A 13900-nucleotide genomic window follows, 5' to 3' on the forward strand; every position below is an offset into this window, starting at 1 on the left:
ACACACACACACACACACACACATTTATGTGTCACATACATATATTTTTCTCTCTTTTCTTTCTCTATATCTTCTGTCTCTGTCTCTTTTCTTCTCTCTCATATATATATATATATATATATATATGCTTTTATCTCTTTTCTTTCTGCCTTGTCTCTGTTTCTATCTCTCTTTTCTTCTTTCTCTTTCTCCATATATATATTCACAAACATATTTATGTGTGTGTCATATATATATACACACTTTTCTCTCTCTTTTCTTTCTCTATATCTTCTATCTCTGTCTATCTCTTTTCTTCTCTCTCTCTCGCTCTATATATATATATTTTTTTTCTCTTTTCTTTCTCTGTCTTGTCTCTGTCTCTATCTCTCTTTTCTTTCTCTCTTTCTCCATATATATGTATATACACATATATACACACACAAACATACATATTTATGTATTCTATCTAGTTGGATACAATTCAACAACTATATATATGTGTGTATACATACACACACATGTACATATACATACATACATAGAAGTGTCTGTTTATATTTCTCTCTCTAGACTCACACACACACATTTTGTTGTTGAGTTATTCAATCATATCTGACTCTTTGTGATCCCCTAGACCACAGCACAGCAGCCCTTCTCTCTTCCACTATCTCTTGAAGTCTCTCCAAGCTCATATTCATTGCTCCCATGACACCATCTCTTCGTCTCATTCTCTGACATCCCCCTCTCCTTTTGCCTTTAATCTTCCCAACATCAGAGTCTTTTCTAATGAGTTCTGACTTCTCATTTTATGGCCAAAGAATTTAAGCTTCAGTTTCAGGATTTATCTATATACATACATATATACATATACATATATACATACACGTACATATACATATACATATATAATATACATACATATAACTCCCTATGATTCTGTTACATAGTGCCCTTTGGAAAGGGCCCAGAAAGCCTGGCTCAGGATTCTGGTTCTATCCCTTACCAACTCTGTGACTTTGGGCTTTGCTTTCCTGGCCCTCAGTTTCCTCATCTAAGATGAAGGCGCTGGGTGAGCTCTTTTGTCTGATGCTAGGATCCTGTCATCTCTGTGCTTCTCCGGGGCTAGAGAAGGACCATGGAGGAACCTCGCATTTCCTAGGAAAATCCACTTACGACACCTGGCATTTCTGAGCATGGTTTTTCGGCTCAGCCAAAAATAGGCTGAAGTCACCTAGTGAGATCCCTGATGCACACCTGCTCTCAGGCCCTCTGGGAAAAATGATTTTTTTCCATCTTTTTCCATCCTTGGAGGGTCCCGTGACAATTAATCAGAGACTAAGCCTAATCAAGCCCACACAAGGAGGGGTGGGGATGATATTGCCTCCTCTGATCAGCCCCCGGGGAACCAGCACAGTGACTGGCCAAGGAATCCAGGATGGAGAGTAGACCTTTAGCTCCTAGCTCTGTCCTTATCACACAATAATAAGCACTCCAGTTTCTGCTCTGCTTCACAGCTTGCAAAACCTGTCCCACAAAAATCCAATGAAATATCTGGACTCGGTAACATCATCTGTATTTTAAAGCTCATGGAACTTAGTCTCCGGGAGGTCACATGAGTCAGCCCATAGCCACCCAGCCAGGATCATGAGTTACAGGGACGGAAGGAACCTCAGAGGTTATTTATGAGATGACTTTTGCCATTTTATAAGATGAGGAAAGGTGACTGGCCAAGGTCACTTGGGTGGTAATTTACAGAGATGGACTTCTAACTCCCAATTCAATTCTCTTTTGTCTGTGATCCCCCAGCAGAATGGAGTCTGTGGAGTGGAGGTGGCTCCTGTGCTTTCCTGGGGCTCATTCTCAGGGACATCAAGCTCAGTACTCAAACAGCCCATCCATGTCTGGCTTCCCCTCCTTGCTAACCACATCTTTTTTTATTATCATTATAGTTTTTTATTGACAAAACCTATGCATGGGTAATTTTTCAGCATTGACCCTGGCACAACCTTCTGTTCCAAATTTTCCCCTCCTTCCCCACCCCCTCCCCTAGATGGCAGGAGTCCAATACATGTTCAAATATATGTTGCTAACCGCATCTTGCTAAATAGAGCACATCCTCTCCAGCCCCTCAGGCAGCATTAGTACCCTGGCCTTTTCTGCAATGAGACTTGGGAAGAGGCAGGGCAGTTCTGTCTTCTTCCCTTCTCCATCAGTCCCTCCGTCGATCAGAAGTTTGTTGAACATGTCTTTGCTCTGTATCTGGCACTGCAAATGAATGTGGATATAAGACAAGATCCTGAGCTAGAAACGGCCACATAAAACATCATGTCTTGATTTTTACAGAGAAAGAAACTGAGACTTAGGCGGGGTAGATCTTGAACCTGAGGCGCTCTTTTCTGATGTTCTCTCTTACGTTCTCACCCCCTAACCCCAGGCCACTTTCATGTACTAAAATCCTAATTTATACCTTTCACAAGTAGGACGGGCACTGAAAAGGTGACCCAATAGCAGTGAGAAAAGCTGGGTAAAGCACTGTCTTTGGAATCAGAGGACCTCGGTGCAAATTCTTAATAGCCATGTGATCTAGGGCTTGATCCTTCTGGACCTTAAGTTTCCTATCTGTAAAATGGGGGTAGGAATATATATACTACTTACTGCACAGAAAGATTGTTAATAATGCACCTCGTAAACCAGGAAATGCTATAGAAATGGGAGCATATTATGATAAGCTATAATTATTTCTTTTTTTTCCAGCTTGGGGAAACTCCAGTCATCTGTTGTTCTGCTTACCCAAGGGATAGGTGCAAACCTCTTATGACAGGTTCTTTCCTGGAGGGGAGAAAATGGGGTCCAAGGACTGAAGCCCAGTGGGTTTTTATTTTCATAGGTGTTCCCTAAGTGAGGAGGAGGGAAGAGCATTGAGTTGCCATCTGTCCTCTGCAATCTTGATATTTTTTATGTCCTGTGTGATTCTTTTGTTTCTTAGGAGAATTGTCTTTGTTGCTTGTTAAGTAGGATAAGGCACTTCTTTACTTATTGGTTTGACTTGATTTCCCCAAACTACAGAGGTGGGGTGGTCCTGGTTGAGGGCCAAAAGTGATAGGAACAGAGACTGAGCCAATTCCATATGTAGGGGAGAATCTGTCTAAGACAGATAAGTGAGCACTCGGGAGGGAGAGGGGGCAGGGCTAAAACAGCTTTAGCTACTAGCATTCCTTCCTTTGTGGACAATGCTGATCAAAGCAGGGGTCCTTAACTTGGGCTCTGTGAACTTACATACACACACAAATAAAGTGTGTGTGTGTGTGTGTGTGTGTGTGTGTGTGTGTGTGTGTGTGTGGAGAGAAACAGAGACAGAGAAAGAGAGACAGAGAGACAGAGAGAGAGAGAGACAGAAAGAGAGAAAGAGACAGAAAGAGAGAGAGAAACAGAGAGATAGAGAAAGAGACAGATACAGAGAGAGACAGAAAGCGAGAAAGAGACAGAGAGAGAGAAACAGAGACAGAAAGAGAGAGACAGAGAGAGAAAGAGAGAAAGAGACAGATAGAGAGAGAGACAGAAAGCAAGAAAGAGACAGAAAGAGAGAGAGAAACAGAGACAGAGAGAGAAAGAGAGAGAGATAGTTCTCCACACACAGAGAGAGAACTATATTTCAATACAATTTATTTGTAATCTATATTTTATTTTGCGGATTTCAAAAAACATGATTTGGAGCATCACTGATCTGTAGATTTCCTCAGCTTTCCAAAGGAATCTATAATACACAAAAAGAACTGTTTGGTACAGAATGCCCCCTTTGTCCAAATCTCAGCTCAATCCCCAAAGTCCTAGTCCTAGCTACTGTTTGCCCCTCAGTTATTTCTGGGCCAAGCCCTTCTGCCTCCTTCCTGCCTTGTCCTAGAGTCTCATGATCTGAGTTGAAGGGGACCTGAGAGGTGCTCCGGGTCAGCTCCTGAGTCCTGTTCACCTCCTCCTCTTCCTGTCTTGCATCGTCATGGCTTCTATGTGCTTTATAAAGCACTTTCCTCTCCCTAATGCTGTGAGGTCGTTGCTGCAAAGAGTATTATTGCTCCCCAACCAGTTCTACAGAGGATAGAATCAACACACTTTACCAAAATTAAAAAATCTAGACACACTTAGAGTCACACAACTAGATCTTTTGGCTCCAGATCCAGAGCTTTCTAAGAAAACAGCTGCCTTTGCAGGGTAGCTCCCTGCTTCACTCCACCCCGGTCTCATCCTTGGCCACAGTTTCCTGTGGGGCAAGAGGAGAGTCTTGATAAGTGTGGTTTTTGTTCACAGGGACAGTGGCCTCTGATCTGGCCATTTAATGGCAGCCATGGCATGAGGACAGCAGAGGAACCTGGAGGTTTCAGGTGACCCGAGTTAGAATACGGCCCTTTTCCTCTTTCTCTCGCACCTTCCGTGATCTGTTGGATCTCAAAGCACTTTTCAAAGCTGCTTCCCACTCCAGCCCTCCTCCAGCCTCACCTGCTGAGCTGTGCGGTGCTGCATTGCAGGGGAAGAGGTGGAGTGAGGAGAAAGGCAAATCCGTGGGGGAGAGCCTTGGGGGAACACGGGAAGGGGAGATTGCGTGGGAGCTGTCCCTGGTTCTGGTCTGGCCCCGTCTGAAGCAGTCGTCTTTATAGTCCCTGAGACTCAGGTCAGCGCCACAGCTTCCAGAGCCCTCCAGTCTGTCACCTCTCTCTGAGACTGCGTCCTGAAGGCCCCCGCAGAGGGCAGAGGAAGCTGGGGGGAGGGAGAGGAGAGGGGAGCTGACGGACATGGAAGGATGTGTTTGTGTGAGCCTCAGGTCCGGCTCCCTGTGCCCTTAGCTACCTGGCAGCAAGGGGATCCATGGGAGGGAGGGAGATGGCCGAGCAAGGTCCTCGCCTCTATGCAGAGCAATGAGGAGATCACTGGTGGTCCTTTGGGCCCTTTGGTGGCTGCTTCGTCGCCTCCCTGGGGAAAATATAGCAAACCAACCGTAACTCACCCTCCACACATCCACCACCCCCCCTGCCCCCGGCTCTTTCAGCCCTCCCAACTCCAGGAGATGAGACTCTTCTCCCCAGCGGGTCTTATTATTTTCTGCTCTAGCCCTCCCCGACTTTCTTGGAGGAACATAATCAGGGAATGGAGTTGAGAAGTTGGAGAAAAACTGAGTGATGAGGTGGTTGTTTGGGGATTCCACCCCCCCCCCCAGGAAGGAGACAAGGGTTAGACAAGGGGAAAGTGGGAATGAGTGTTTCTGTGTAGTCTTTGCTTATGTTCCCCGCCCACCCCAGACAGAGAGAGGGAAATGAGGACTGGGAAGATCCCAGTGTCCTATCCCTCCCTCATGGGGAGAGGGTTCCTATGGGGAAGTGGGGGGAGGCTGCTCTCACCATCCTAGCCTTCGTGACGTTCTTTCTTTCTTTCTCTCTTCCTGTTTCTTTCTTTCCTTCCTTTCTTTTTCTCTTTTTTTTCTTTCCTTTTTTCTTTCTCTCTTCCTCTTTCTTTCCTTCCTTCTTTCTTTTTTCTTTCCTTCTTTCTTTTTTCTTTCCTTCTTTCTTTCTTTCTCTTTCTTTTTTCTTTCTTTCCTTCTTTCTTTCTTTTTTCTTCCTTCCTTCCTTCCTTCCTTCTTCCTTCTTTCCTTCCTTCCTTCCTTCCTTCCTTCCTTCCTTCCTTCCTTCCTCTCTCCCTCCTTCTCTCTCTCTCTCTTCTCTCTCTCTCTCTCTCTCTCTCTCTCTCCCCCTCTCTCTTTCTTGCTTTCTTTGTTTTTTTTTTTCCCCTGAGGCAGTTGGAGTTAAGTGATTTGCCCAGGGTCACACAGTTGGACACACAACTAGGAAGTGTTAAGTGAGACCAAATTTGAACTCAGGTCCTCCTGACTTCAGGACTGGTGGTTCATCCACTTCAGGCCTTTGTGATTTCAATCAGGAGCAAATGGAAGAAATATGGAGAAGGGAGGAAACTCTAAGCCAAAAGCTTTTCAGGTAAAAGAGAAAGAAAGGTATTCAGGACAGAGCAGGAGGCACTACCTGTTGGGAAAGCAAGGATCCCCATTCTAAAAACCTCTAGTACCCCCATTTACTTTGTCAGTAGCCAAGGCAGAGGGATAGGAAACCAAGGCATAAGTAGGGCAACTGATTTGCCTGAGAGCATGGAACTAGGCTTCTGACATGGGTTCTCTTATTCCAAAGCCAGGATTCTTTTATCCTCTAGCTCTCAGCCTTGAACAGAATTGATTCCCCCTGCCCCTGTCTTGGTCTCTTCTGGTTTACAGGTTCTGCTAAGGAGGAAAATGAGAGGAGAAGGGAAGAGAGAGAGGAGAGAGAAGAACAAGGGAGGGAGAAAGAAAGGGAGAGAGAGACTGGGGAGAAACAAAGGGGGAGAGAGAGAGAGAGAGAGAGAAGGAGAGAGAGAGGGAGAGGGGGAGGTGGAGGAAGAAGAGGGTAAGAAGGGGAGAAGAGAAAAAAAGACAAAAAGAGATGAGAAGGTGAGGAGAGGAAGAAAATAAAGCTCAAAAGAGGAGGTGTAGGGAGGGTGAGAACAGGGGAAGGGAAAAAAGAAGAAAGAAGAAGGGAGGAGAGAAGGGAAAGAGAGAAGAAGAAGGAGGGGCAGGAGAGAAGGACATTGAAGGAGGGGAGGGGAAGAAAAGGGAAAGGAGGAGGAGAGAGGCAAGGCAGCTGCCGGCTGCTTCTCCCTGGAGCGTCTGTCACATCTTTCACCACTGACAGCCACTGTGGGGTTCCCAGCGAGGGCAGAAAGCTGGCAGCAGAAATAGCAGCTTCTCTCTCCTGGTGGCAAGGGGTGGGAGGGCTGAGGGCTGAGCTGGAAAACATCTGAGATGCTCTGGCCCTGCCGCGCTCACTGTTTCCCCTCCCTCCCCCTTGGGGAGAGGGCTGCCTCCCGGCACTGTCTGTCACTGCCTGGCACACGGCTGGTGCCCGGGAATAACAGCGGTGGGGGCTGGCAAGGTGGGGTCAGAGAGGGCAGGGGGACGGGGGACAAGGCGGGGGGGGGGGAAGAAGAGCATCTCCCAGAACAGAGAGTGGCTTAGGGCTGCAGCCAAGAATCTGCCCCATTTTAGTCCCCGCCTCCAAAACCTTTGATTTAGTGTTGTGAAGGAGAAAGGTTCAGGCCAGGAGGAAAAAATGACTGTTATCGGCAGCGATGAGACAAAGCTGGAACCAAGCCCGAGCTCAGCAGACCTCCAGGCTTTGGGGGTGGGAGGCTGAGGGCAGCTCAGCCCCTGTGCTCCCTGAACCTTTTATGGAGGCAACGGTGGGAACCCGACCTCTCATCTTCTGGGCCTTCTCCCATCATATCTGTGTTTCTCAAGTATCCTGCACACAGTAGGCCCTTTAAAATGTTTTCTGAAGGACCAGACTCTTTAATTCTCCTCCTGCCTCTCCCTGGGGGTCAGGAGTCAGGGCTGCCCTCCTCTCTTTCTTCCAAAACTCAGCCTGGGAATCACCTTCCCACCAAGATCTCTCCCTCTTCCAGTGTCTCTGAGCATCTTCCTGCGTCGTCCATCTCCTTTACAAATAAACCAGTTACCAAGTTGTCTTAGATTATAGGGGGCCCATACAATGGGCCCAAGGCTTGCAGGCAACAGTTACTTCATTGGTACTTGGTTTGATCCATGGGAAAACAGGGCCTTGATTTGGAATCAATATGCAGGGGATGGGCTTGGTCCGGATCCTAGCTCTGCCCTCACCAGAGTGATCTTAACTTTTTCTTCATCGATGGCTCCCTATTGTGAATAGCATTAACATTTCCTATAAATAATTGTGGACATCTCACTGTATAGTGCTCCAAGATTTTATTTTATATTTATTTTTTATGATATTATATTATATTATATTCATTATGAGCTTTTTATTTACAAAACATTTGCCAGGGTAATATTTTTCAGCATTGACTCTTGCAAAACCTTCTGTTCCAACTTTTCCCCTCCTTCCTCCCACCCCTCCCCTAGATGGCAGGCAGTCTCATATATGTTAAAGTATATGTTAAATCCAATATATGGATGCATATTTATACAGTTCTCTTGCTGCATAAGAAAGATTTAGAAAGAAGGTAAAAAAAACCTGAGAAGGAAAACAGAAATGCAAGTGGGCAATAACAGAAGGAGTGGAAATGCTCTGTTGTGGTCCACACTCATTTCCCATAGTCCTCTCTCTGGTTAGCTGGTTTTCTTCATCACCGAACAATTGGAACTGATTTGGATCCTCTCCTTGTTGGAGAGGGCCAATAGCGCTCCAAGATGTTTAAGCACTTCACAGACATGATCTTACTCAAGCTCCCCAGCCACCCATAGGGAGGTAGGTTCTGTGGATGTCATCCTCCCCATTACAGAGGATAACTAAGACCTGGGCTCAGTGACTTGCCCAATGTCACACAGAAGTTAACGGCCGAGCTCCTTGCTGGCTCCTGTGCCCTTGAGGAGGATGGAATCAGCTAGCTGCCAGATGGAGTCCCCGAGATGTACCTGCCACCTTGTCCTGAAGCTGGCATCTTTGGGCACTGCCTGGGGATGTCTGGAGCTGAGGGGCAGGAGAACTGCTGATTCTCTCCACGTCCGCCCAGGGGGATTGCTGGGCTCCTCCCCAGGGAGCACCTCCACGGCTGGGGCAGTTCCCGGCTTTGGTGGCCATCCATTGCCACCTTGTGGCCGGTTGGCAGCAGTGCCCACCTTGTGCCCACTGCCGGTGGGTGGTGTCCTGCTTCTCCCCAACATCCCTGGGAGGTGGCTAGCCGGCTGACTGGCAGGGGTATTCATGTAAGGGGCTGGCCAAGATCGTGGCTGATGGGCCGCCTTCCTCCCGAATCAAGAACAGATTGGCTCCTTCAGCTTCTCCCGGGCTTGGTGCTCACTCAGGAGACTTGTCACCTCCTGCGTCGCCCCGTCCCCCAGAAGCCCGGAGGAAGGACTCCGTCAGCCCAGTCCTCCCCTTCTGGCTCAGCAGGGTCCAATTGTTTGAGATCGTTCCTCTGACTCCGTGTCTCTTCCCTTCTAGGCACAGACATCTATCTCCAGGAAAATCTGGGGGGTCCATCCATAGTCTGCACAGCTCTGTTTAATCAAATTTCAGCTGTTTGAAGATACACCTGCCATTGGGCTTCTCCACCATGTCTTCTGAGCCCACCTCGCCCCCAGTAGTGCCTCCTCTGCACTCCCCGAAGTCTCCCGTCTGGCCTACCTTCCCCTTCCACCGCGAGGGGAGCCGGATCTGGGATCGGGGCAGCAACCTCCTGCTCAGAGACCTGCCCAGCCCCCTCCCCACCAAGAGAACCAGGACCTATTCTGCGTGAGTAGCCACACTAGCCAAGCCTGGGGAGGGAGGGAAAAGCCCTGGGCTCTGCTGGAGGAGCCGTGGCCCATCCTTCCAATCTGGGGGATTTCTTGGGAACTGGGCAAACTCCAGCTGAGCCCATTTCTGGGGCTCTGGGGCCGGGCCGGGGGGAGGGAGGGGCTGGAGTGCAGGAGAGGGACTGAGGAGCAGGTGAGAGAAGGAGCCATCTCCGAGACCACTAGCCCTCTCTTGATAGAAGAGAAAGCTGAGAATGGAGGGGACTTCGATGGTTTTCCTAGTCACAGGTCATTTGGTGATTTTTTCAGTGACCTCTCTTCCATCCCATAAACGATCTGAAGGCCACGGGTGACCTCCTATCATTCCATAGTCTCTGAATAAAATCAGTGACCATTTTTAAGCACCTTCTGTGTTCCATGTACTGGACATATCAGGACAAACAAAAAAGTTTCTGTCCTCATGGATTTAATCCTGTGGGATACAAAAGTAAAAGTTGCCTCACTTGGTGCATCTCCCTGCCCCAGACTCGGGGTTCAAGGCCCATCTCTGGCAAAGGGGTCCATAGAAAATGAGGGGAGTGACGGCCCCGTGGGTCCCTCTGGACTTTACTTCCATATCTCAATGAATAAACAAGCACTTAATGATTTTATATTTGATATACAAAGTAATTGAAAGTAACTGGAAACAATCCTGCCCCCAAGAAGCTTCTGCTTTAAGGGAGGGGTCTAACCTAGATGAAAGAAAGCGTACAGGGAGGGGAGGGAACCTCAGAGGGGACAGCATGGCAGCTGGGGATTCTGGGAAAGGCTGGGGGGGCACTTGAAGGAAGCTAGGGATTCTTGGGAGGGAGAGCCCTCCAAGCATGAAAGACTGACCACCAGTAGAAACACCGAGAAGGAACATGGGGTTCAAAGGATCAGAAGGAAGCTGTGGAAAAGTGGGAAGAGACATTCTAACGAACTTTAAATGCCAAACAAAGGACTTGATATTTATATTTATTTGACTTTATAGATAAGAGTAACTGCTGAGGTTTATTGAGGGGGGGACAGGGGGAATAACATGGCCAGACCCAGATATGAAATCATTTTGGCAAGTGAATGGAGGATGGGCTGGAGACGGGGAAGCCGATTGGAAGTCCATTCCAATAGAAGGGGCCAGAGAGCAGAGAAGTTATAGGGAGGAAATTATGGGATTTGGCAGTTATTAAATACATGGGCTGGGCAAGATTCAGGAGGTGAGGATGATGGGAAGATGGGCAACCTGGAGGACTAGGGGAGGAGGAGGATGATCCCCTGGTTGGTAACAGAAAAACTGGGAAGCTGGAAGATTTAGGGGGAGGGATGATCCGTTTCAACCGTCTCTGAAATACTGGCCATGTAGGGTTGTCTAGGGCTCAAGCCTCCACTGCATCCTGGGCCATCTCTACATTAGGCCCCCGGACCCATGGTTTGGAAGGAAAAGTGAGGCTGGTGGCTTTGCGCATCCTCCCTCCCTTAAATCCTCTCACTTGCATTAGCTCCCTAACGTCATGGTCCTCCCAAGGACACAATAACAGAGAGAGGTCAGGGCTGGATAAATGGAGCAGGGGACCATCATCTTCAGAGGGATGAGAACTGACTCCACGGGGCTTTGGGAGCTCAGCGAGTCTTAGCCTCCAGAGGCTTCAGCACTCCCGGCCGGGCTCACCCAAGCCAGGTTCTGTGGGCGTCACGTCCCACCTGCTTCTCCCCTGGCTCCCCTGAGCTTGGCTCAGCCCCTCCCCTCCAGGCTTCATAACTGGGACCCTTTCCCTGATAGCTCCTCCATCGGGACAGCTCTTCAGGCAGCTCCCAGAAGCCCCCGGTGCCGTCTGCTTTCTCTGCTTTGGCTCTGGAGGTCCCTTCCGGGCTTCCCTGCCACCTTTTTCCCGGTCTCCCCTTCTTCTCTCCTTCCTTCTAGCACCGCTCGAGCCTCGGCTGGGCCTGTATTCAAGGGCGTCTGCAAGCAGTTTTCACGTTCCCAGGGCCATGGCTTCATCACCCCAGAGAATGGCACAGAAGATATATTTGTCCACGTGTCTGAGTAAGTCCTGGGTGGGGGTGTTGGGGGGGGACGGACTCACCCCTTACCAGTGGGCCCAGCCCCTTAGCTGTAGTTTCCTAATCCTGGGGGCTTCCCACTGGGCCTCGATGGCAGTTCTGGCCACTGGTTTGGGGGGTGGGCGGAAAGCTGCCCCAAGGTGGCCCCGGAAGCTCAGTCTCGCAGAGCCGGGGTGAGCAGGGCTGGGGGCTCCGAGCGGCCGCCTTTGGGTCTCACTGGTCTCTCCCGTTTGAACCACAGCATCGAGGGGGAATATGTGCCCGTGGAGGGAGACGAGGTGACCTACAAGATGTGCCCCATCCCGCCGAAAAACCAGAAGTTCCAGGCCGTGGAGGTGGTGCTGACCCACCTGGCCCCCCACACTAAGCACGAGACGTGGTCCGGCCAGATCATCGGCTCCTAGGCCGTAGCGCCGGGGCAGGGAGGGGCAGGAAGGGGACCCTCTCTGTTCGAGCCCACCTGCCCCAAGTAGGGGGAGGCGGGGCGAGTGAGGGGGAGCCCGCCTGGGGTTGGGAAGGACTCGGAGGGAAGGGAGAAAGCAGGAGGCGAGCACAGGGGCAGCCCATGCCGGCCTGGCACTTTTCTGCAAGCGCGGCTCCCTCCCAGTCCTGTAGAACTTTTCATGTATGTGTGTACGTGGTGTTATTTTCCCCGTTTGTACCGTTGTCCAAGCTCTGGGGAGATCCAGACTGAGCCGACAGACTTGAAAAGAGCTTCCCTCTTCTCCCCAGCTCCAGCTTCCTCTCGTCCCCGGATCCCCCGGGGGTCTCCTCTTCCTGGGACCAGGGGAAGGTGTTAGCCAGAAGACAGCCTGGTCTTCCCTGCTCTCTCCCTCCCCCTCTGCTTCTCCCACAACTTCATTGTGAGTCCTTCGGGTGGAGAATCACAAATGGAGTCTCAGCTTCCCTTTGTACCCTTCCCCTCCTCCATTCCCCTTTATTCCTAGGAGAAGCAGTCCCTGGAGAATGGCAGGACCTGAGCCCCTGCCGCCTGCACAGCTCTCTCTCATCTCCCCAACCCCCTGCCTGGGGGGCTAAAGGACCTCAGTTGTTTTTGTGAACACCCCCCTCCCCACTAGCACGGAGGAAGGGGGGAGACAGAAAGCATGAACTGTATCTACACCCCACCTCCCACTGTCTGGGGGCAGGAGGAGGGGCTGCCTCTGCTCTCCTTGTTACCGATCTGGGACTCCATCGCGAGTGTGTCACCCTCGGGGGAGAGCCCCGCTCAGCACTGTGCCATTCCACCTCCGCACGGGTCCCCCCTGGATCAGTGGCTCCCATAGCGTCCCCCAACCAGTGGCTCCCGTGGCCCCCCGGACTAGTGGCTCCCGTGGCCCCCCCCGGACCAGTGGCTCCCATGGCCCCCCCAACCAGTGGCTCCCGTGGCCCCCCAATCAGTGGCTCCCGTGGCCCCCAGACTGTCTCTGTAGCGCTAACACCGGCGGCCTCGCTTCCCTGTGTCCCCTGCGTTTCCCGACTCCCCTTCCCCTCAGTTGCCACACTGATGTAATGCTCTGTAGATTCTGGTCAGACTTAGTGAGCCCAGGAGGCTTAGCTAGGGTTGGGGGGGATGTTTGTGGTTAGTGTCAGGTACAACTCTCATGCCAGGAGCTGGAACGGGTCCCCCCCTGCCCAGGACGCAAGCTCCCCTTGGGTCCGCCAGATAAGGGAGGGGAGGGCAACAGCTGAGTCTAGACCAGGAGCCCACTGCTCTGAGAGAAGGGCAAAGCCGCCTTCCCGGCCCTTGAGACGGTGACGCAGGGTAACTTTTATTTGGGTGGGAGAAGGGCTCCTGAAAGCAGGGCACCGACAGAGAAAGGGATGGCACCTCATTTGGATCCTCCTGGAAAATAGGCAAGGTGGAATCGTTCCCATTGGACGAGGGAAATGACTTGCCAGGATCTTGCAGCTCTTAAATAGGCCAGGTCTCTGACCTGCTCCGGCACCCGCTTACTGAGCTGAGTCATCTTCCTTGGGGGACTGCTGCCCCTTTCCCATCAGGGCAGCCGCGGGCTGCCCCCTCCTTGTCTGGGAATCCTCCCTCTGGCCCCAGCCCCAGTTGAAAGGATCCCAGAAATTCCCATCGAGTCCGATGGATGGAGACGTAGGTTAGCCACCCCTTCCCGTGAGTTCTCGAGGTCACTCACAGGGTTAGACTGTAGCAAGCCTCTTTCTCGCCCTCCCCTCTGGGCCCATGGGGGCTCCTCCCTGCCTAGCTTGATCCAGCAGGAAAGAGGGGGTGGCTCCCACCCTTTGGAGGCCCTCCTTGCCTAGCCTCTGCTCCCCTCGGGTGTAGGGAGGACAGCACCTCCCTTCTCTCTACTGCCCCTTCTCTTATCCCCCTAGAAACCATGGTGTGTCTTTGAAACTTCCGTGTGGTTCCCACCCAGAGGACCTGGCGTCCATCTTTGTAACACTGGCAATAAACCATTAGGAGTGGCCTTTTGTCTGCTGGCTTCTTCAAGCTGTTGGAAGACAGGAGGGGGGAGAAATTCGGGGAGGGGGGGAGTACTTAGGAAGAAGAGAACCGCCTCC

General features: G+C 50.8%; 1 protein-coding gene across 1 annotated transcript in view; it reads left to right on the forward strand.

Annotated features, from left to right (window-relative positions):
- Positions 1-13806, forward strand: part of CSDC2 (cold shock domain containing C2) — a 20880-nt gene extending 7074 nt beyond the window's left edge. The window contains exons 2-4 of the mRNA XM_051962204.1: positions 8991-9281; positions 11223-11345; positions 11604-13806. Coding sequence (XP_051818164.1) covers positions 9103-9281; positions 11223-11345; positions 11604-11766 — 465 coding nt within the window. The 5' untranslated portion in view covers positions 8991-9102 and the 3' untranslated portion in view covers positions 11767-13806. The remainder of the gene's footprint in view (positions 1-8990; positions 9282-11222; positions 11346-11603) is intronic.
- Positions 13807-13900: the final 94 nt, after the last annotated feature.

The sequence above is a fragment of the Antechinus flavipes genome, chromosome 5 (assembly GCF_016432865.1).
Source record: "Antechinus flavipes isolate AdamAnt ecotype Samford, QLD, Australia chromosome 5, AdamAnt_v2, whole genome shotgun sequence".
NCBI classification, from domain to species: Eukaryota; Metazoa; Chordata; class Mammalia; order Dasyuromorphia; family Dasyuridae; genus Antechinus; species Antechinus flavipes.